This window comes from Chrysochloris asiatica, unplaced genomic scaffold (genome assembly GCF_000296735.1).
Source record: "Chrysochloris asiatica unplaced genomic scaffold, ChrAsi1.0 scaffold00029, whole genome shotgun sequence".
Classification (NCBI taxonomy): Eukaryota; Metazoa; Chordata; class Mammalia; order Afrosoricida; family Chrysochloridae; genus Chrysochloris; species Chrysochloris asiatica.
Genome location: NW_006408547.1, coordinates 24,362,461 through 24,387,019, shown reverse-complemented (window position 1 = coordinate 24,387,019; position 24,559 = coordinate 24,362,461). Strand labels below are relative to the sequence as shown.

General features: G+C 43.7%; 1 protein-coding gene across 1 annotated transcript in view; it reads right to left on the bottom strand.

The window, feature by feature from the left end:
- The window catches only part of TFDP1 (transcription factor Dp-1), a 134,744-nt gene that overhangs the window by 64,364 nt on the left and 45,821 nt on the right, over positions 1-24,559 (bottom strand). Inside the window, exon 2 of the mRNA XM_006851523.1 lies at positions 216-282. Coding sequence (XP_006851586.1) covers positions 216-282 — 67 coding nt within the window. The remainder of the gene's footprint in view (positions 1-215; positions 283-24,559) is intronic.

Sequence of the window (24,559 nt, the reverse complement as noted above, 5' to 3'; positions counted from 1 at the left end):
CCCTTCATATGAGCATGTTTGTCCATATCTTTAATCTCAGAATTCAAATGCTATGAAATAAGAAGTTCCCTATGCTAGATTCTGAGGAGGGACATTTCTAAATCGGAAGCTTCACGAGTCCGTAGGAGCTTTAGTATTAAAGGAATTCACAAATACAGAAAACTTAAATAAAATTTTTAGTAGACTTTTAATAGTTTCAAAATAGATTTCCTTACCTTTTCCAGGGCTAAGATTCTGGTCTATAAAGACCTTTAGTTCTCCATTGGCTTCAATTAGACCGGCCTGCAAAAAATAAATACTGGTTTATAGATATAATACCTAAAAGAGCTACAACCTACTAATGGTTGTTTATAAGTCATCCTGGCCAAGCGGCAGGCATAAAATACACTCTTAAAAAGAAAAAAAGGTCACCATATTCAGTGCCTTTAAAATGCAAATAAATTTTTCTTCCAAAAAGCAACTTCTGAGAACCCCTAGGTTGGCTTGTAAAGCCAACGATCAATCAGCAAATACCGTCCGCCCGGAGCCCAGCACAGCTTCAGTTAAGACATCCTGGGTAGCAGAGGAATCCAGTTGTTACACTTAGAGGATAAATAACTCAGTGGATAATCAGTATATAGAAGATCAGTGAAGATGTTATAGTCTTTAAAATTTAGACCTTAAGATAAATAGAAATACCACTTTTAACTTATTAAGTCAGCAAATTTATTTCAATAGGTAAAACTAAGGATTGGCAAAAGTCAGGGAGGACAAGCACTTATTATAGCTTAAGATTAGGTCCAGGACAAGCACCTTGGCCACACTGTTGGACTCCATCATTTCTCACCTCTGTCGGTCTTTTTAAGGAGCAAAGCGGGTGCAGCCAGGTTTTTTTCTTTTTTGGGGGGGGGAGACGGAGATGGGGAAGGATAGAGAAAAGGTGGAGAGCCAGGCACCACTGGGGGCTTGCTGTGCATCTCTGCCCTTACTTACTGCAGGACAAGCTAAGTACCTGGCATCTCCGATGGTGTCCCCATCTCATAAACTAGGGACAGTGCTAGTACAAGGTCCCTCCAAGGATGAACCACAACCACAGAGCAGATGCCCAGCACAGCAGTAACTCACATCACCACACAAAGGCGCCCACACACACACTCACTGTGGCAATCCGCTGCTGCTGTTGTCAAGTGTCATCAAGTTCGTTCTGACTCACAGGGACCGGATATAGGGTTTCCGAGGAATGGCTGGTGAGCTTGAACCACCAACCTTGTGGTTCAAACTGACCTGGTGGTCCTGTGCTTACCCTACACTGCCACCCACACCAGGGTTCTTGGCAAGCTGTAATAGCCAGAAAATTACAGGAAATGTAAACATCTGGTGGCGTACTGGTTACGTATCGGGCTGCTAATCTCAAGGTCGGCAGTTTGAAACTACCAGCTGTTCCATGTTTACAGGCTCGGAAACCCCATACAGGGTCTCTAGGAGTCGGAATCAACTCCACGGCACATAACAACAACAACAAACATCTACAGGGAAATGATTATCCTACGCAATATTAAAAAGTGAGAAAATGTTACTGACAATGGAAAATGTTCACAATATAATGCTAAACGGAAGGCATATAAAAACTGTACATTGTACAAGTCACATGCTAAGCCCATTACTATTGTGGAGCTGATTGTGACTCATAGCGACCTTATAAACGGTAAAAGTATCCCACAGGGTTTCCATAGCTACAATCTTGACAGAAGCTGACTGCCGCATCTTTCTCTCACAGAGCGACTGGTGCATTTGAACTGCCTACCTTTTGGGTAGCAGTTCAGCACTTAGTCACTGAGTCACCAAGGCCCGACAATGTACATCCAAAACAAAACAAAACCCGTCACCGTGGAGTCTGTTCTGACTCACAGCGACCACGCACAGGGTTTCCAAGGCTGTAAATCTTCACTGGAGCAGAAAGCCTTATCGTTCTCCTGTGGAGCAGCTGATGGGACTCAAACTGCTGACCTTGTGGCTAGCAGTCCAGAGCTTACCATACAGCAGTAACAAGTCGGTTCCGACTCACGGCGATCCTGTACAGAGTTTCCGAAGCTGTAAATCTTTATGGGAACAGAAAGGCTCATCTTTCTCCTGCAGAGCAGCTGATAGATTTGAACTGCTGACCTTGCGGTTATCTGTCCAGTGCTTATCCAACAATACAACCAGAGCTCCTTCACAATACAAAATGAAAGGTACATGTGCTTCTGCAAACAAATTTAAAATGACCTGATAGAAATTACCCAAAACGTCTCTAAGGTTTTGAACTATTGATTTATTTTCTTCTGTTTTCTAGACACAAATGTACTGGTAGTAGCCAGTTTTGTGTGATAACTCTCCCCTGTTTAAGCAAGGACTCTCTTTTATTTCTCTCTCTCTCTTCACTCTAAAATTGATCAAACATGCAATCAAGATGCACTGATAATTACTGATGACTGGATTGCAAAAACTGGAAACAAAAAGGAAGAATCCATAGTTGGAAAATATGGCTTTGGTAATAGAAAAGATGCTGGAGATCGCATGATAGAATTTTACAAGACCAGTGACTTATTCACTGTAAATACCTTTGACTATATTCCTGGACCTCACCTCACTTCTGTGGCATACACAGAAATCAAACTGACTACATCTATGGGAAGAGATGATGGAGAAGTTCAATATCATCAGTCAAAACAAGGCCAGGGACAGACAGTGGAACAGACCATCAATTACTCATATGCAAGTGCAGGCTGAAGTTGAAGACAATTAAAACAACTCCACAAGAGCCGAAATATGACTTGAGTGTACCCCACCTGAATTTAGAGACCATCTCAAGAAAAGATATGATGGATTAGATACTAATGACCAAAGACCAGAAAAGTTGTGAGATGACATCAGGAACGTCATCATGTGAAAACTTCTTAGATATTACCAAACATCTTAAAGCAATGAGCAGCTGGGCCTGGGGGAACCATGGTCACCTGGAATAACAGAGTCCACAAAGGTAATGTTCTACATTCTGCTTTGGTGAGGAGCATCTGGGAAATGAAAAGTCATCAGTGGTCATCTAAGGGGCAGGTACTGGTCTCTCCATGTGCAGAAGAAAGAAGAGTGATGAGAATTGAGATGCTTGGGATCAATGAGTCCAACGAACTAATGGGACATGTGACCATCAGTCTCCATGACTCTGAGGCCTGAAGAACTAGCTGTTGTCCAGCTAACACTACCAACTGCTCCGAAAGGGATCACATTATGGATGTTGTTTTTGTTAGGTTCCACTGAGTCATTGCCAACTCACAGCGACCTTATGCAGAGTTGAATGGAACACGGCCCAATTCAGGAACCTCACCTGCTGTTGCCACACTTCAGTCCATTGATGCTGCCACTTGGCCACATGATGGATAGAGGGGCAGAAAATGTGGACCAAAACTCATTTAAAAAAACCCAAAAAAACACCAGGCTTATAGATCAGAAAGAGACTGGGAAGAGCCTGAGACTAGGGCCATCAACCGTCCTTCAGGTGTGGAATGGAACTCAACCTTGTAGCATATGTGGGGTGGACAACAACACTAGAAATGTATGCTCACTATCAATGAGAAGCGATCAGTTATGCAAAGTCGAAAGAGTAACGTGTACCTAAGGACAAGGGTGAGAAGGGATGAGAAGGTGGATGGAATGGAGGTGGGAACCACAGGGAAAAAGCGAGATCACTGTTGTCATTGAGATGAAACAAAGTAGAAAATTTGTTGAATGTAAAACTGATGATCTTTTCTGTAAACCTTCACTCGATAAAAAACTGTAATAATAATAATGAAAACAAAAAACAACATCATGAAGAAAGCAACAGGTCATTAGAACGATCAGGGGGAAAAAAGAAAGGACCAAAACGGATGTCAGAAGAGACTGTGGGACTTGCTCTTGCACGTAGAAAAGCTAAAACAACTGGCAGAAATGATGGAGTAAAAGAGCTGAACAGAAAATTCCAAAGGGCAGCTCGAGAAGACAAAGTTAAATATAATGAAATGTTTAAAGACCTATAGAACTAAGACGGAAGAATACACTCAGCATTTCTTAAGCTGAAAGAACTGAATTAAACATTCAAGCTTCCAGCTGCAATATTGAAGGACACTGTGGGCAAACTACTGACTGGCACGGGAAACATCAAAGGACACACTGGAAGGAACACAGAGCGCGTCACTGTTCAAAAAAAAATTGGTCAACGTTGAGTCACTTTAAGACATAACATATGATCAAGCACCGATGATACTGAAGGAAGAAGGCCAAGCAGTACTGAAGGCACTAGAGAAAAACAAGGCTCCGGAACAGACTAGAAATGGACATGTTCCAGCAAACTGATGCAGTGCTGGAGGTACTCATTGGTCTATGTGAAGAAATTGGGAAGGTGCTACCTGCCCAACTGATTGGAAGAGATGCTTATGTGTGCCCATTCCAAAGAAAGGTGAGCCAACGGAATGCAGAAACCATCAAACACTATCATTAATATCACATGCAAGTGGTATTTCAAAAAGGTAATTCAAAAACGGTTGTAGCAGTACATCGACAGGGAGCTGCCAGAAATCCAAGTCATATTCAAAAAGAAGAGTTGGAACAAGGACTATCATTCTGGCATCAGATGGATCCTGGCTGAAAGCAGAAAATACCCTGAAAGAAGTTGACTTGTACTTTATTGACTATGAAAAAGCAATTTACTAAGTGGATCATGACAAAATATAAATAACATTACAAAGAATGGGTATCCCAAATACTAACTGTACGCATGAGGAACCTGGACCAAGAGGCGGTCATTAGAATAGAACATGAAGATGGTAAATGATTTAAAAGCAGGAGGTGTGTGTCAGGGTTGTATCCTTTCACCAGACTTATTCAAGTTGTGTACCGAGCAAATAATCCAGACAGCTGGATGAGGTGCAGCATATGGAAGAAGAACATGGCATCAGGATTGGTGGACAACTTCCAGGAAACTTGCAACATGCAGATGACACAACCTTGTGAAAACAAAGAGGATTTGAAATACGGATGAAGATCAAAGACCACATTCTTTAATATGGATTTCTTTACATCACTGTAGAGAAAACGACAATCTTTACAAAGGTATCAATGATAAATGGAGATAAGATTGAAATTGTCAAAGACTTCAATTTGTTTGCATCCACTATCAGTGTGCAAGGAAGCAGTCACTCAAGAAATCAAACTAAGTATTGCATTAGGCATATCTGCTGCATATTCCTGTTAATGAGTACTTTCAAGAAAAGTTGAGGACTAAGGTGGCCCAAGCCATGGTATTTTTAATTGCTTCTGTGTTAAAAGTACAGCCAGAGTATTACTTAGAAGCGAGGACAGTTAGACTTCATCTCTCATACTCTGGTGGACATATTATCAGGAGGGACCGATGCCTAGAGCAGGACAACGTGCTTGGAAAAGTGGAAGGGTCAATAAAAAAGAAAAAGACCCCCACAAGATGGACAGACGGAGCGGCAGACATAACCACCACCATGCGACTGGCACAGAACCAGGCAGTGTTTCATTCGACTGTGCACAGTCGCTATGACTGGCAACCGAGTCGACGGCACCTGACATTTGATTTGAATATCAGTATTACTATTACCATCATCTGATTGGGTAAATATTTACAAAGTTAACACAGCCACTGGAAAGACAGTTCAAGTTGGTATCTGTCAGATCTACCGTCTTCTCAGTTGCTCAAAGTCAACTCCAGGCCGGAGCCACACAGATCGCTCCCGATGCAATCTACTTTTTCCCTGCCACAACCCCGCGTTTTATGAAGGCCACAGAAATAACCCTCTACCGTCACTAGTTTATGATCTGTGTTTGCCACTTCAATGAATGAATCCATGCTTGGAAAAATCAACTCAAGGAGCTCTGGTACGAATCAGGCTGTGAACCTCAGGGTCAGCAGTTCGAAACTACCAGCGGTTCCATGGAAGAAAGAGGAGGCTTTCTGCTCCTGTAAAGATTTACAGCCTCAGAAACCCTGTGCAGGGTCACTATGAGTCGGAACTGACTCCACGGCACATAACAACCACAACAACAACAAAAATCGACCTAACTGGGAACTGGAGGCAGAAAACTGGCCTTCCACTAGTCGGTGCAACTAAACCAAGTACTGGCTCCTCTCCCGTGGCAGCAGAAATGTGCTATTTTTAATCTTGTAGAAAACACCATAAGGTTAGTATCTGTTTACTGTGTTAAGCTACCAGCTGAATCAAAGCAAGGACGAGCTTGGCATTCTAGGGCTTTCCACTCCCCACCTCCCATAAAACGAAGGAGAAAAAGGTTGGGGAAATGCACCCCACTACAAACAACTCCACCCTCAGGAACCCCACTGCGATCCTGTCTGCACGCTTGCATAACAAAACAGTGACTTTTATTTACTATCTGAAGACACAGGTGCTTCCAAGAACAATGTAAATAAATCATCTACGGTCAGAATGGAAATGCACTGGCAGCTTGACAGAAGCCGTTGGCTTCGTGACATGCCCAGCGCTTATACGGACACTATTTAAGTGCGTAATAAATCCCCGTTTCTAAAGGTGACCAGCAAAGTCGCAAAGGAGCGGCGCAGCTGCCAGGCTGGCTGGGCTGCTGTGCTTCTCCATCTTACTTCCCGAATTTCTGCATTCTGCCTTCGCACTGATAACGAAAATCTCAATCACGCCCATCTTCTCAGACCCAGGAAATTAAAGTACCAGAGCACACACACACAAAACAAACCTTTCTGGTAGTAGAATACTTTCCTAAGAGCTGTATAGGAAGGCATATGTACAGCTTAGGTCAATATTAATAAAATTGACTTATAATCTCCAAGGGTACACAGCCCCTGGTGGGACTGCAGTAGACTCAGGCTTTGGTAGCCTGGTACGTCCTCTCCCTTCTTCTAGATACGGCTTCTCCTCTTCCTTCATGTCAGTCACCTGGTTCTCGCTGGAGCTGCCAACTTAGTTGGTCCAGGAGTGGGCCAAACAGGGTCCTTCATGCGAGGCTAGGATGAAGAGCACATTCGTTCTTTATAAGCCTCAACTGTTCTATGAAGGTCAAGAGCAATTAGAAGACACATGGGCCAAGAAACAAATGAAGCCATTTGGTAACGGGAGAAGCAAAAGATGCGAAGAGACAGACAAGTACCACACGAAGAGACAGTGGTATCTGGTTCCAGCGGTATCTAAGAACAAACATCATTTCTGTTCCTGGATTTCAGAACTCTCCTTAAAGTAAATTCTTCTTAACTTACACTGGTTAGAATGATGTTTCTAACCTGAGGAGTCAAAAAAGAACCTAAAAGGAAAACGGACCTAGAATTGAGACATCTTCAACCATGGTTTACTAATTCCATTAATTACACATGGGGATCAAGTCGGGGCTTGATCCCAAATAACCACCCATAGTGTGTGCTTTTCTCATTCATGCTTCTGTTTCCTCCCATGAGAATCACTTATTTCATAGGTAACCATGTCATAAGGTAAAAATGGAGATTTTTTTTTAAAGCAGGGTTTTTTCAGCACTGATACTGCTGACGTTTGGGGCCCAATACTTTTTGTCCTTCATTGTAGGATGTTTAGCAGCACCCTGGCCTTAACCCACTAAATGGCTGGTACCACATCTAGTTCCCAATTATGGCAACCAAAATTATCTCCAGGTATTTGCCCAGGAAGGAGTCCTGGTGTGGCGCTGCGGGCTAATGCACTGGACTGCAAAGTCAATTTGAACTACAAGGTTGGTGGTTCAGGCTCACCAGATGCTCCATGGAAATCCTTTACAGGGTCGCTATGGGTTGGAAGCAACTCAACGGCACTTAAAAACAACAACAAATTTGCCTGGGAGGGTGCGGGGGTGTCAACCTGGTTTCTGAGACTATACTACCTCTAAAAGAAAAAAACTGTCTTCAGCGCTTCCTGAATAAACAGACACCTGCCAATATTCACAATTCTAATTTTCAATTTAAAAGATGAAGCTTGTTGCTGTTAAGTGCTGTCGAGTTGGTTTTGACTTATAGCGATCCTAGGAGCTTCCAAGGAGCTGTCGGTGGGTTTGAACCACCAAGCTTGTGATTAGCAGTCCAAGCACTTCTTCTACAGTGCCACACATGAGACTTAGAAGACAGGAAGTGTGACCTAAAAGGAAATCAAGAACAGAGTTGGTTACTGCGGCTGCTCTGAATAGTTGAAGCTGTCTCCACGAGGTTCGGTTAGTTACTAGCTAACCCCACCACCAAGAATTATACAAGCAGAGAAATGATCTCTATTTCATAACACAATGTCAAAATCACAAAGGAAACGCAAGCCTTCCTTTCCACAAAGGAAATTAGAAAACAAAAATACCATTTACAACCTTTTTGTCCCAAGATCAACTGAAGAACAGAAATGTAAAACATTTCTACAAACAGTGGTGGGTAGTGACAGACTGGTTTTATCAAGACAGAACCTTGAGGTATGCTTCTACTGCACTTGAACTGACAGAACCAGGACATGGCTGAAGGTAGGGCCGAGGTGGCCAGCCTCCAAGACAGCTCCCCCTCTGCTAGCCTCCCAGGGCTCAGGGCTCAGGCCTCAGGGCTGGCCTCTGTACTCAACAGGCGGCTATGGAGAAGCTGGGGTGTGACTTTTGAGACTACGTTGTTCCTTGTCCTCTCGGATCATAGTAGACATGTTGTGAGACTACTCTACTCAAGTCTACCTGGTAGAGAACCAAGCTCTCCTGTCCACAGGTGAACCATCTTTGAAGCCAATACCCCAGCCACCAGCCAGCCTTCAGATAACCTCACTCCACGCTGACTGCACCCCAGGAGAGATCTTGGGACAAAACTTACCAGCTAAGACACTCCGCAAATTCCAAATCCACAGAAAAAGTGTGAAATAATAAATACTTTTATTTATCACTCTAAGCCACTAAATTTGGGGGGTCACTTGTTTCATAGTGATGGAAACAATTCCTTAACTGTGGTTAAGGAATTTTTCTAAAGCAAAAGAAAAGGTGTTTTTATAGTACAGGAATGGAGGATACTGGGACCATTCACTGGAGAAGAGCGGGAGCGGTGTGTGAGACCCTATTCAGAGAAGCGGGGATGCCAGAGACGGAGGCAGAGATGATGACGCTGACAGACAGAGCGGCTGGGTACTCTGGATTCAGAGAGGGAGAGGGGCTGTGTGCTGGTGCTGACGGCCAGGTGTGCTCTTTGGTTGTTTGAATGACTGTACATTCCTGAGTGCTTTGATGTACATCCAAAAAAAAAAAAACAATGGGGGGTGGGTTGGGGGGTGGAATACCATCAAATACTGTTGAATGATGATGCACGGAAGGGATTGTAATCATTACAATGAAACGAAATACGATAGGATAAGTGTAAAGCGAGGATGATCTCCCGTATAAACTCATATAATTCACAATAAAAACTTTAAAAAATAATAATAAATGGAAAAGAATAGATGTTTTTCTTCAGCCTGGTAGTTGTTGGTATTAGGTGCTGTTGAATCAGTTCCAACTCATAACGACCCAAAGCACAAAGAATGAAACACCTGCCCGGTCCTACATCATCCACACAATCATGTGACATCTGAGTTCATAGCTGCAGTCCCTGTGCCAATTCATCTAATTGGGGGGGTCTTCCCCTTTAGCACCGACCATCTACTTTACCAGGCATGAAGTCCATTTCCAGGCACTAGTTCCTCTGATAACATATTCAAAGCATTGAGAGGAAGTTTGGTCATCTTCACATCTGAGAAATATACTGGCAACACTTCTTCCAAGACAATTTTGTTTGTTCTTCTGGCAATTCATGGTACTTTTAATATTTTTCACCAATTGTTGTTAAGTGCCATCAAGTCGATTCCGATCCATAGTGACCCTGTGTAGGGTTTCCGAGGAGTTGCTGGTGAGCTTGAACCGCCGACCTTGCAGTTCAAATGGCTTTGCAGTCCGGTGCATTAACCCACAGCGCCACCGCACCAGGACTCCATCTAGACTCCCTAGAATTAGCAGTTCAAACGGCTTTGGAGTCCGGTGCATTAACCCACAGCGCCACTGCACCAGGACTCCATCTAGACTCCCTAGAATTAGCAGTTCAAACGGCTTTGCAGTCCGGCGCATTAACCCACAGCGCCGCACCAGGCCTCCTTTTCACCAATACAGCAGCTCCAATGTCTTCTTGGGTTTTCTTATTCGTGGCCCAGCTTTCATATGCATATGAAGTGATTGAAAGAAAATACCATGACTTGGGTCAACTGCACCTCAGTTCTCAGAGCGACATGTTTTCTCTTTAATACTTAAAAAATAGTCTTTTGCAGCAGATCTGCCCAATGCAATATGCTCTTTGATGTCTTGACTGCAGCTCCCAATAGTATTGATTGGAGATCCCAGTATAATGAAATCCATGACATCTTCAATCTTTTGTTTTATTGTTGTTGTTAAGTGGCCTAGAGTCAGTTCCAATTCATAATGACCCTGTATTGGATTTCCAAGGAGCGGCTGGTGGGTTTGAACTGTCAACTTTGTGGTTAGCAGTCCAGTACTTATCCAACAGCGCCATATCAGGACTCCTGTTAAATGCTGTTGAGTCGGTTCCAACTCATAGTGTTGTAAGGTTTCTAATGAGCAGCTGGTAGACTCGAACTGCCTACCTTGTGTTAGCAATTCAGTGCTTATCCTCCAGCACCACACCAGGACTCCAATATAGTGATGGTGGTTTGCCGTGGAGTCGGTACCAACTCACAGTGACCCTGTACAGGGTTTGTGAGGCTGTAAATCTTTACGGGAGCAGAAAGCCTCATCTTTCTCCTGCGGAGCGGCTGGTAGTTTTGAACTGCTGAGCTTGAGGTTAGCAGCCCGATTTGTAACCACTACGTTACCAGAACTCCTTAGGGCTCCAATATAGCAATTCTCAAACATTTTTTCTAATGTTGGACCATCCAAATGCACAAGGCATTTTTATTAGAACTTTTCTCACTAAAAAGTGATTGGGGCACAAGGTGGGTGGAAAATGGGGAGGAGACACAGTACACTGCTTATCAAAGGTCCCTCTCACCCCTTTAAGTCTTGGTGTGGCACTGTAGGGTAATACAATGGACCACAAAGTCAATGGTTCAAACTCACCACCCACTCCTTGGAAACTTTATACAGGGTTGCTATGAATCGGAACCAACTTGATGGCACTTAACAACAAATATTAGAATTCGTAGTCCTGGTGTTGCACTTTAGGATTAGCACTGGACTGCTAACCACAAAGTCGGGGGTTCAAACCCACCAGCCACTCCTCAGGAACCCGATACAGGGTCGCTATGAAATAGATCTAACTCAGTGACACTTAACAACAATGACATATTAGAATGTGAAGTCCTGGTGTATCACTGTAGGACAAGCACTGGACTGCTAAACCACAGGGTTGGCAGTTCAAACCCACCAATTGCTCCTGGGAAACCTTATGCAGGGTTGCTATGAGTTGTAACCAACTTGACAGTCTTAACATACCAGAATTTTCTGAGTTATTTATGATGAAATGGAATTGAGTATAAAAGCTAGTCTGTCTTGAACCCAAAACCAACGAAATCTGGTTACCCAAGTCAAGGTCTTCAGCCTCATCACCTACAAGAAATGGCTCCTACCCTCCACCCAAAACTGCAGCTTCAACCTTTCCAATTCATTTTACCTTCCTAGAGGGTAAAAGCCCAAAGGACAGCCGAATCCTAAGGAGCCCACTGGTAGACAGCTGTGAGTGAGATACAACAAGAACCAACAAAGCACTGTTGTTGTTAAGGGCTGTCTCATCAGTCCCGACTCATAGCAACCCTGTATAGGGTTTCCAAGCAATGGCTGGTGGGTTTGAACCGCCAACCTTATTTGTGGCCAGCAGTCCAGTGCTTATGCTACAGTGCCACAAATTATTCTCAGTCTTTCCTGAAAAAAATAAATTGCTAGGTTGCTGTTCAAGTCTCATTTGTAGTCGGCAATAAAACAAGTGGGCTTCCCAAGGCGCATGGGCAAACTCCATCATCTTCCAGGTCCATTTTTCCATGAATGTTCAGAAGTCTCCCGGGACATCCACCCGCACTCAGGTTTAGTCAGCCACTCCCCCTTTCCAATCCCAAATTAACACTTGACTCATCATTTATTTCTCAGTGTCATCCAACTTTACAGAAATCTCTTTCCAAGGGCTAGGAATTGACCAAGATAGCTGTTCTTCTTCAGTTTCTGGATGTGATTCCAACAAGAGCCGTAAATGTGGAGAAGGCAACCCTTCTACCCTTCTTCTCTGAAGTCCTGGCGTGGTGCTGTGGGTTAATGCGCTGGATTGCAAAGTCAGTTTGAAGCACAAGGTTGGCGGTTCAAGCTCACCAGCTACTCCTCTGAAACCCTATATAGGGTCGCTATGAGTCGGAACTGACTCAATAGCACTTAACAACAACAAGCCTTCTCCAGTAACTCTACTGTTTTTGCTGTTAGATGTCAGTAAGCCAGCACTTCCTCAAGGTGACCCTATGCTGCCTGGTTCTGCACCATGCCTCTGACAACTTTCTGAAGAAGATGGCCAGGCCTCTCTTCCTAGTCCTTTTTAGTCTGCGGCCTCTACTGGAGCCTGTTCAGCAGAGCAATATGCAAGCCTCACTGACAGACTGCCCATGAGGTGTGCTGACCGGGAGCAGCACCTGGAAGACAAGAATTCTACCACTGACACATCAACCCTAGACAGGTGTAACCAGGTTTCCATTCCTCCCTAAAAACATGAGCAACTGGGCCTACCGCTTCAGATTTCCTGCCACAATGACATAAATATGGAAACAGTTTTCAAACAGGAAGGGTCTGGTTTGTTGCTGTGGGGTAAAGCACTGGACCACAAGGTCGGCGGTTCAAACTCACCAGCCACTCCTTGGAAACAGTCTACAGGGTCGCTCTGAGTTGGCATCGACTTGACGGCACTTAACAACAACAACAAGGTTCTAGGATGTAGGGCTTTCAGGACTAAAGGTGGAAGGTTCTGGGCCTGTCAAGTACCAGTGAGCCAAATGCTGACTTGTCATTATTAATGCAATCAAGCACCTGTCTACTTGTGGAAGGCCTGATACAGAGATCCTTCACCACCTTCCGGAAGGTAACACGGCCTGAGGGGGCCACCTGACAGTCTTTTTAGTACCATCTCCCACCAATTTTTTCATTTTCCTGTAGCTATGGTGTTATACAATAAGCAATGGCCTGCTAACGCCAAAGTTGGTGGTTCAAACCAATCAACCGCTCCTCAGAAGCCCTGTACAAGGTTGCTGTAAGTCAGAACCAACTCAACTGCACTTAACAACTACAACACAGCAAAACAGCAGCCTTGGTGGTACCATGTTTAAAACACTCGGAAGTTAACCAAACAGTCAGCAGTTTGAACCCACCAGAGTCCTCAGAAGAAAGCTGTGGCCACCTGCTTTTGTAAAGACTGCTGGTGTTATTAAGTGTTGTCAAGTCAGTTGTGAATCACAGCTACCCTGTACAGGGTTTCCAAGGATTTAAATCTAAGCGGAAGCAGAAAGCATCACCTTTGTCCCACAAAGCGGATGGTGGACTTGAACCATTAGCATTGTGGTTTATAGTCCAGTGCTTTTAGCGTGCAGCCACCATGTTCCCTCTGTTAGGAACAGTCTAGAAACCCAGGGGGAGCATTCTCTGTTAAGACTCAGAATGGATTCAACTACCATGGGTTTGAGTTTGGTTTATAGCAAAATAGTCTTTATCATGAAGTCATTGGTTTCCTAAGATTGAGTTGAAAATGATTGGTCTTGTCAATTCCTTAAGAAAAAAACAACATTCATTTAACCTTGCCAATCTTCCAATTTCAGAAACAACATATAATGATCATAGAACATCCAACAATCGTATATGGTGGGTGACTGGATGGCTGGATGCTGTCATTGCCATTGTTAAGGGCCTTCGAGTCGGTTCGGATGGATTGATGGATGGATACTGTCATTGTTGTTAAGTACCACTGAGTCAGTTCTGACCAACACAGGGACCCTGTATAGGGTTTCTAAGGAGCAGCCGGTGGGTATGAACCTCCAACCTTGCTACTCAAACAACCTTGCGGTTGGTCCAGTACTTACACCTACAGCGTCACACCAGATGAATGATATATGATGTACTTCTGGTTTGACCACATCGAGCTTTTTTACTAGTCTTGACCCATTTCCTTCCCTATTTTAGTTTGTGTTTCAACACCACTGACGCTTAGATGATAGGACAAGCTCGTGCAACAAACCCTAGTACCCAACCACTGAATTACCCGTTCACGTATAGACTTCTATCAAGTCTAGCCTCTCGGTGATTTTTAGTATGAGATCATTATTTTGAATTTATATTCAGTGAATATTACAAAGCTAACAATTATATAACCACAAATATTGACTTGTAAAAAGTATTAGTAACACCACTCACATAAATCTTTATTCCTTAGGCTTTACAGCAGTCACATCAAAGTGTACATTTTTTTAATTACTAAAATTAAAAAACAAATGGACTGAACCTATTTCCCTACAAAATCTATATACTAAAAAAGATACAAACCTCACCCTCCCATTAAGAAAACTTCAAATATCTAGATACCAAAACCAGTTTCCACCAAGTTGATTGCTAATTAGGAGAACCCCATGTGTTTCAGAACAGAAGGACGGACCACAGGGTTTGACCTTTCAGAAGCAGATCACTACGCTTTTCTTCCTAGGCACCTCCAGGTGGTTTGAACTGCCAAACACTTAGTTAATGGCTAAGTGCTTAACTGTGTGCACCTTCAAGCAGTTACACAGACATAGTATGTCAATATATAATCAAATGGCAAATGTGCTCATTGGCTAAAACAAGCTGATTTTAATTTTTCTTAGAAAAACTATATTCAAGCTTTTTTTTTATTCCTACTTACTGGGGATAAAAATGAAAGCTGATTATACGGCATATAAGAGAGAAATACATGATTAGTAGTAGCAATAACATTACAACACATGTCCTCAACACATTTAACGATGTTAGCAAAAGCGGAACCGATTAAAAATGAGAGCCCTAAAATTACATATGATTATTTCATTTAATTTTGCAAGCCTTACAGAATGCTCAGTTATGACATGCACTAGTTGGAGGGCTTTACAAATGTTAACTCTTTAATGTTTGTGACAGCTTTAAGAGGAGGATTATAACCATTTTACAAATGACCTAGAGAGGTGAAGTGACTTGCCCAGGGTCACACAACTACCCGGTGTCTGCACAAGACATTCTAATAAACATCTAAGTGGTGACCAGTAACATGACGTCACTGTGTCTGTGAATCCACCTCTCAGACCTGTGTCACCAGAGCCCCTTAGCTAAGACACCTTCAGTATCAGTTTCCTAAGCTCTAAAATCCCTTCCTCAAGCTCTCCACGACTGCAAGTTTGATTCTTTCCCAAACCACCCTCCATCTTTTATAAAGGCACATTGGACATTCGCACTTCTCCCAAGCCTTCCGTGGTGGTGTGGTTCTCATCGCAAACAGGACAAAATGCAAACTCCTAAGGAAGTTAGGCACAGCCCTCCAGGGTCAGACAGCTTGCCTCCGCCTGCGGGCTGCTCCCTCACCCCACGGCTCTTCACAACTGCCCCTGCTCGGAGCCGCAGGCTGTGGCACCAAACATTCAAAATCCCTACCTCACCCTCCCATTATAAAAATGTCAAACCAAATCCAGCTGCCATCAAGTCACCTGCTGTTCATGCCAAGCCCAGAACTCAGCTCGCACCTCCTGCGGGCCAACGCACCCCCAGTCAGCACCATATACTGAGCTCCAAACCTTCCCTGGCCCCAAACAACAGCTAACAATGAACAGTGCAGACTCCGCCCCTGGCCTCTAGGAGCTTGCGGTCATAAGATTGAAAAGGATTTAAGAAAAAAGATACAGCTGTGGATAACAACATGCAAAGGCCACAGAAACATACAAGGACGACTAACCAGCTCAGGTTTATGAGATACAGGGAAACTTTCGGTTTACACTCAAAGGATCCACAAGAGAGAGGAATGAGGTGTTTAACATATTACAACTAGTAAAAGGCCAATAAAACCTAGAGAATCAAAGGTCACTCTCTAAACGTGGCCTTCCCTAACCTTCCTATTCAAACTGCAACCTTTACACTTCCTCTCACTCGCCTTAGTTTTTCTCTCAGCACTTTCTAATTCACCATATAATTGACTTCTTTCTTTTCTATTGCCTACCTCTCCCATTTGAACTGCAAAGGTCGATGGTTCACGCTCACCAGTTGCTCCCTGGAAACTCTATACAGGGTCGCTATGGGTCGAAACAGACTCGAACGCACTTAACAACAACAATTTCTCCCAACTAGAATGGTCCTGGTATGCCATCAAGTTGCTTCTGGCTCATAGTGACCCTGTCTGTAAGGGTGTCCACAGCTGTAAACCTTTATAGGAGCAGAACACCTCATCTTTCTCCTAGGGGTCGCCTGGTGGACTTGAACTGCTGGCCTTGTGGTTATCAGCCCAATGCGGAACCCCCCATAAGCTAACAAATAAGGGCAGGATTTTTTCTTGGCAAGAATACTGCTGAAGCAAGGACCCTACAGTCTACACCCAACAGGCTTACAAGTGAGGTCAAGAAGAAAGGGCCCAGAAGAAAATAAAGACGTTAGGACATACATTTCCTTACCAAGTCCCATAGTAAATCTTTAAGGATTACAGATAATAAAGATCGTTGTCACTACTAATGAACTCTGCCCTTAGAACTCAAAAGAAGCCAGGCATCACCTAAAGAAATGAGGATGGCTATATTCCAATAAAGGAGCTTTCGTAGCGTAGTGGTTACAAACCGGGCTGCGAACCTCAAGGTCAGCGGTTCGAAACCACCAGCTGTTCCGCGGGAGAAAGATAAGGCTTTCTGCTCCCGTAAAGATTTACAGCCTCGGAAACTCTGTACAAGGTTGCTATGAGCCGGAACCGATTGCACGGCACACCATCATCACCATGTTCCAATAAAACTTTATTTATAAAACAGGTAGTAGACTAAGGTGCGCCTGACTCAAGCCATGGTGTTTTCAATAACCTCATATGGATGCAAAAGCTGGACAGTGAATAAGGAAGATCGTAGAAGAATTGATGCCTTTGAATTGTGGTGTTGGAGGAGAATACTGAAAGTGCCATGGACTGCCAAAAGAACCAATAGATCTGTTTTGGAAGAAGTGCAGCCAGAGTGCTCCTTGGAGGCCTGGATGACTAAGCTTCGTCTCTCATACTTTGGACATATTGTCAGGAGGGAGCGGTCGCTGGAGAAGGATGTCATGCTGGGTAAGATGGAGGGTCAGAGAAAAAGAGGAAGACCCCCAACAAGATGGACTGGCCAGGTGGCATCATTGATGGCGTCAAGTGTGGCAGTGGTGGTGGGGTTGGCCCAGGATCGGACATTGTTTCGTTCTGCTGTGCATGGGGTCGCTATGAGTCGGTTCCGACTCGATGGCACCTGACAACAACAACAAGACTAGATTTGACAAATCAGCCATAGTCTAACAACTGAAATGCAAGAGTTGCTCAAGCCCTGAAGTAGTACAACTCGAAGGATGTTGTTGCAAAGTGTTGGTTCCGTGTCATAGTGACCCTATAGTGTAAGATTCCCAAAGCAGGAAATCTTTGGGGCAGCAGAAAGCCTTTATCTTCCTCCCACAGAGCAGCTAGTGGGCTTGAACCACCAAGCTTGTGATTCGCAGTCCAGGGCTTTTCCTACAGAGCCACCGTGCTCCCACACAAAGGTTTTGTTATTGTTAAATGCCATTGAGTCGGTTCTGAATCACAGTGATCCTATACCAGATAGGGTTTCTAAGGATGGACCAGTGAGTTTGAACTGCTAACCATGTGGTTCAAACTAATCTTACAGTTCAAACTGACCTGGCAGTCCAGTCCTTAGCTTGTTTTCGTCGAGTTGATTCCAACTCATAACAACCCTGTCTAGGGCTTCTGAAGAGGGCTGGTGAGCTTGAACTGCCAACCCTGAGTTTCAAATCAACCAGTGCATTAACACACAACACCACACCAGGACTCCAGTGTTTATCCTTGTTGTTGTTCTGACCCATAGAGACCCTGTATAGGGTTTCCAAGGAGCAGCTAGTGAACTTGAACCGCCAACCTTGCAGTTCAAACGGCTTTGCAGTCTGGTGCATTAACCCACAGCGTATCTTGGAATTTTCTACAAACTTTCTGAAGTTCCCTCAGAATAATTTTTTAAAGTTGTAACAAAGTAACAAGGATTCCTGGTGGTGCCGTAGGTTAAGCACTGGACTTCTAACTATAAGATCAATGGTTCAAACCCACCAGCCGCTCCATAGAAAGAAAAAGGGCCTGTCATGGAAAGCCTACAAAGCAATCCTACCCCACCTTGTAGGGGCAGCGTTTGAGAGTCAGAATCAACTCTGTAACAGTGGGTTTATTTTGGGGAGGTTAGCTTACGAACACTGAAATCAAACTGTCAGCCAATCTCTGTAAAATATGACTACAACCCACATACAGTCACCAGAAGAAACCACATGACCAATATGCGACATTGCCACAAACACAAAGATACAGATTATTGACCTCATCACACATTTAACGGGCCCTGGTATGGGGCTGTAGGATAAGCACTCAACCATAACGTCGGTGGATCAAACTCACCAGCCGCTCCTCGGAAACCTTCCATAGGGTCACTAGGAGTCAGGACCAAATGGATGGTACTCAGCAACAGTGACACACTTAATAAAGTCAATGACACAACACCCATTCACAACACCCATTCCTGGTTTTTACGATGGACTAACCAACAGATCTGTGTTGGAAGAAGTGCAGCCAGAGTGCTCCTTGGAGGTCAAGATGGCCAAACTTCGTCTCTCATACTTTGGACATATTGTCAGGAGGGACCAGTCGCTGGAGAAGGATATCATGTTTGGTAAAGTGGAGGGTCAGAGAAAAAGAGGAAGACCCCCAACGAGATGGATTGGCCAAGAGGCAGCATCAATGAACTGAAGCGTGGCAACAGTAGTGAGGTTGGCCCAGCACTGGGCAAGTGTTTCGTTCTGCTGTGCCGAAGGTCACTATGGGTCGGTAATGACTCAACGGCACCTAACAATAACAACAACAACAACTTTCTGACCACGATTCCACATTCATACACACATCTCAATCCAATAATCAGTATAATGTCTAACAGTTAAGACCAAAAACCACCGTTAAGTTCAGGATCAGGAAGGAGTGCTACATAGCTTTAATGCTATTTAATGCTACCTGTGTCATTAGCCAATACTGTAAAATAAGAAATACAAATATTGAAAATGAAATGTATCATTTACTCTTACAAAAAACATTAAAAAAACTACATCATAGCTTTCCTTTTTATCAACAAGAACTTGGTAGAAAAGGTACAGATGACATCCCTTTCACGAAAGCAATAAAAAATAAAATGTAGGAAAATAAACTTTATAAATTGTGTGCACAGTCAAAAAGAAAAACTATTTCACTCAGGGTTGTATTTGTACGTGGTGGCTTACAGAAATAAACACCAGGATACTTAAGGCAGAAAAAGTTCATGTTGTTGTTAGGTGCCGTCAAGTCGGTTCCGACTCACAGCAACCCTGTATAAGGCTTCCAAGGAGCAGATGGTAGGTTTGAACCGCCCACCCTGTGATTCACAGTACAGCGCTTATGCTATTACCACCACACCAGGAATCCAGAAAAAAGTTCATGCTACAAATTCAGTAGCATATAAAATGCAATTTTAATAATTATCAAAAGATTTGGGGGTGATCTTAACAAGTTCCTTCCAATGTTCCTATTACGAGCATGCGCCATTTTTTAAAAGGCTGAGGAATTTTGTAACAATATTACAATGTTATAAACAATACAAAGCAGTGGGAACCATCCATGTGTGCAAACCTGGGTTGTCTCTGCCTGTCTAGTCCATTACCTTCCTGGAAATAACACCACGATTTTCTCGTGAAGAATTGTCTTAGCTCTCCCTCAGTCCAAACGGTTTGTATGACGCAGCTGTGCTCTCAAACTCCAGAATGGGCACGGACCACGGCCAATCAGCACTCGCCATCCAACTGGCCACAGTAACTAGTTCAGAGGTGAGCTTTTCATCTCAGTAGGTTCAGTGAGACCCAATCTTGGAGATTAGTCTCAGGTTGCTAATGTTGTAGAACTGAAGTCTGCAGTTGCCAGTACTAGAGTCATCTGGGTACCACCTGAATAGAGCAGGTCTAGAAATCAAGGTAGGCCCTTCTGTAAATGGCCCCCAATGACCCTCACCTCCTGGGATTCAAGGCACTGGAAAACCATTCCATTGACCCCAGTGAGTGGCTTCTAACAAATGAAATCTGGCAAAGGTTAAGGTTGGGCTTTAAAAGACTGTGACTTTTTATCTCGTGAGCTCACGCTTTTCAGGGCTCGCTCTTGCTCTCTGCTGTGTTTGTTCTGATGAAGCAAGCTATCATGTTGTGAGCTGCCCTACAGAGACACATGCTTGGCAAGCAACTGAGGACAGCGGCCTCCACCCAACAGCCATCGAGGAAGTGAGGCTCTCCATCCAATAATCTGCAAGGAACGAACGCCGTCACCTTTCTCCTCGCCTTAGTGCTCTGATCACGAGTGAAGTTAGAGGGTCTCCTACTCTGATCCAACCTTGAGAAGACTACAGCTGCATGGTCGTTCCTCAACTACAGAACCTGATCAATAATAAATGCTGTTCTACGTCACGACGTGTGGGGGTGAATTGTACAGGTAACTAAGAGAGAAGGGATGGCAAAAGAAGGTGGGGGATCACCCAGCTCAGGTGCCTGGACTCTTCTGTCACACAAGCCAACACAGTTCCTCATAAGCCAACAGTCAGTGTACTCTCAGTGACTGGGCATTGTTGTTGTTGTTAAGTGCCGTTGAGTCGATTCCGACCCATAGCGACCCTGTACAGGGTTTCCAAGGGTGTAAATCCTTACAGGAGTAGAAAGCCTCATCTTTCTCCCGCGGAGCGGCTGGTAGTTTCGAACCGCTAACCTTAAGGTTCACAGCCCGATTCGTAACCACTACGCTACCAGAGTGACTGGGCATAGGAACTGGGTAAAGCGGGGATACACAGGGTAAAAATAATAATTGTGTAAGGGGAAGATCTTCATTTAGAAGATTGTAGTTTCATCACACGCAAAATAAATCCCAAGTCGGTGATGTAAATAAAGTAAAACACTTTAGAAAGATAACCTTGACCGTTGTATCTGACAACAGGGGCACAGAGAGGATCAAAAAGGTGTTTGGGGTCAAGCCTCTCACTAAAAACAAACAGATCTCACCACACGCCTCAAAATATAAATCTGCCTACTTTTGAATAAAGAAATCCAAACACTAAGTCAAGGAGGAAGCCAAGGGCTGAGATCTAAATCCAAGACAGGAAGTCCCGGCATTTCTTCTTCAAGAAAACTGCCAAGTGACAGAGCATCAGTTGGCAGGCAGCTACACCCAGGAGACCTGCTTTCCAACAGACTCAGAGGGCTCAGAAGACACAAAGTGGACATGAAGGTCCTGGTAAACACCCTGCATCAGAAATTGGACTGAGCCTCACAGAAAAGGAAACCCCCAACTCAACTGATGTCAATCCTCGGCTGGATTTAAGGGATGTGAGATCACACCACTGCCTGGTCAAAGCTGAGCTCACTCCCCTCTGAAGACAGGTACCACACATCTTCCAGTCTTCTCTACTTGTCCAGAACTCAGTCAAAAATACCCTGAAATATGTCAAGCCCAAAAACCAAGACAACTGCAAAGTACGGAAACATCCATGGGGGAGTCACAAAATGGAATGATCTGTAAGCCTTAAAAGAACGATGACTAATATATTCAAGAGGAGTCCTGGGGTGGCGCTGTGGGCTAATGCGTCAGACTGCAAGTCGTTTGAACTGCAAGGTCAGTGGTTCAAGCTCACCATCTGCTCCTAGGAAACCCTATACAGGGTCGCTATGGGTCAGAATCGACTCGATGGCACTTAACAACAACAACAACAAATATATTCAAGACATTAAAAAATCTGAGGATTTCAAAACAGAGTGGAAAACGTAAATAAAAGAAACCAAAAGGAAAATCACAAAATGCAAACTACCATAATACAAAGACGCTGCCGAGGTTGTTGGTGCCGTCAAGTCCGTTCTGACTCAGACTACACATGTGCTGTTAAGTGCCATCGAGTCAATTCCAACTCAAAAAAATCTAAAGAAAATATCCAGTTTGAAGCAGCCACAACCGGATAAAAAAATACAGAAACGATACAAGAAGCGAACAGGACAAATGTAAGCAGCTCTGACAAGCATGCGGTACACATTCAAGCGGGAAAAAGCTAATGAGGCAGAAGCAATATTTAAAGAGCAAACAGCAGAGAGAATGATTTAAAATTTTTCATCAAAAGTTTCTATTAGGTGGAACTTTAGCAAGATGGCAGACTAGGCAGATAGACATCATAGACTCTCTAACAAAGATACAAAAGACCAAATCAAACAGACACAGATGAAAATTCTGGCACCCTGAACTTCAGAAGAGACGTCAGAGAGGTGGATGGGATGCTTGCTGGGAGAAGGGACAGTGAGACAGGGAGATGGATACTGAACAGCTGGCCAGATGTGGCTCCACCACCTTGTGGGAGAAAGGCTCGGCAGAGCAGATTCACATGGGCGACGGAGAAGGTGTAGTGTCTTCTTCTGCCCCATGCTCCCCTGGTGACCAGAAGTTTGGCCAGCTCCCACCCTCATCCACCCTGGCGCAGACCCTTCTCTGGGAGTTTGGAGACACATGATTGGGAGCCACGTCAGTGTGAGGTGGGAGCTGGCTGCACAGCTTTGGTGTGCCACTTTGGTGCCTGCATTCAGGTGGGCTTGGGTCAAGACCTCCACAACCCGCAGAGCCATCAGACCAGCATTTAACCAGTCAACCTGCCCCCAGCTCCCCTGTGGTCCTAACAGACACTAAAACCAGGTCCGAGTAGGGCCCCCACAAACTACTTCCAGATTAACACTGAGGCCAACAGGAAGTCCATCTAGGGCCAGGAACTCTGCTATCACATCCCTTCCACAACCACCTTGTGAGCTCCTTAAAACGACTGCCACCCACCCAAGATTTCTCCCCTCTGAGTCCAATGACTGTTCTGTGGGTTTTCACAAATATGACAAACCCACGATGCCCCAGTGACAACAGACAATTTAACACAAAAAAAAAACAAGAGAGAGAGAATGACTCAATCAAATGATCAAGAGGCAGAGACAAAAAAAAAAAATTATGAGGAAGAAATGAAACTAACTGAAAAAGAATTCAAAAGAATGACAATTAGGTACCTTCAGAGGATCAGTAGAAAGAATGACAATTAGGTACCTTCAGAGGATCAGTAGAAAGAATTCAAAAGAATGACAATTAGGTACCTTCAGAGGATCAGTAGAAAGAATGAGGAAAGCTAGGAGAACACACACACACAAAACTGTACAAGAATTCAGGAAAACATTACAAGAACAAACAGACAAAGAAAACACAAATTTTGAAACAATACAAAGCCTGCAATGAGAAGTCCAGAAGACTACTAAGATCTGAGACATGAACAGTACATTGAAAGGAAAAGGGAGTAGCTGTAAAGCCATGGAAGCCTGGGATAGTGAGCTGAAGATAGATCTCTCAATACGAGTATTACTAAAGGAACAATCAGAAAACAGAATGAAAAAAATCTGAAGGAAAGTCTAAAGTTATGTGGAACACCACCAAGAGGAACAGCTTATGGGTAATCAGAATTCCATAACAGGAAGAGACAAGCATAGAGAAAACTGTCAAAGAGTTGTTGGGAGAAAACTTGCCTAACACCATTAAAGTTGAGAAGATAAGCATACAATAAGCTAAACACACCCAAACAGTATAGCTTCCAAAAGAAAATCAAGACACATGATAATCAAACGTTCCAAAATCAGACAAGGAAACAAACCCGAGAGGAGCTCGAGGAAAACGAAAAGTTACCAACAAAGGAGAACCAGTAAAACTAATCTCTGATTTCCCACTAGAAACAATACAGGTAATAAGGCAATGAATGACATGTACAAAACCCTTAAACTCTGCCAACCACTAATCATATACCCAGCAAAGCTGTCCCTTAACTACAACAGTGAAATTAGGTCATTTCCTGATAAACAAATATTAAAGGAGTATGTACTGACCAAACCAATTTTATGAAAAAAAAGCTAAACAGTGTTTTTTGGACTGAGAACCAACAACAATCTGAGATTACTATACACAGCACCACCACGCAGAAATCAATCCAGATATATAAGTATTTACAGCAAAACAAACCTACAAGGCTGAAAATAGGGAACCAGAGATGTCAATGTCTAATGAAGTCAACTACAAAGCAAAAAGAGGGAAGAGTGTAGATACAGAACTTCAAAATGACAAGGAAGTGTAGCAGATTTCAAAAGAAAACAGACTCTTCTAAAACAAGGAAATTTTTAATAAATTACAGGGTAACCTCAAAGAAAAATAATACACCTCTGCACATTAAAA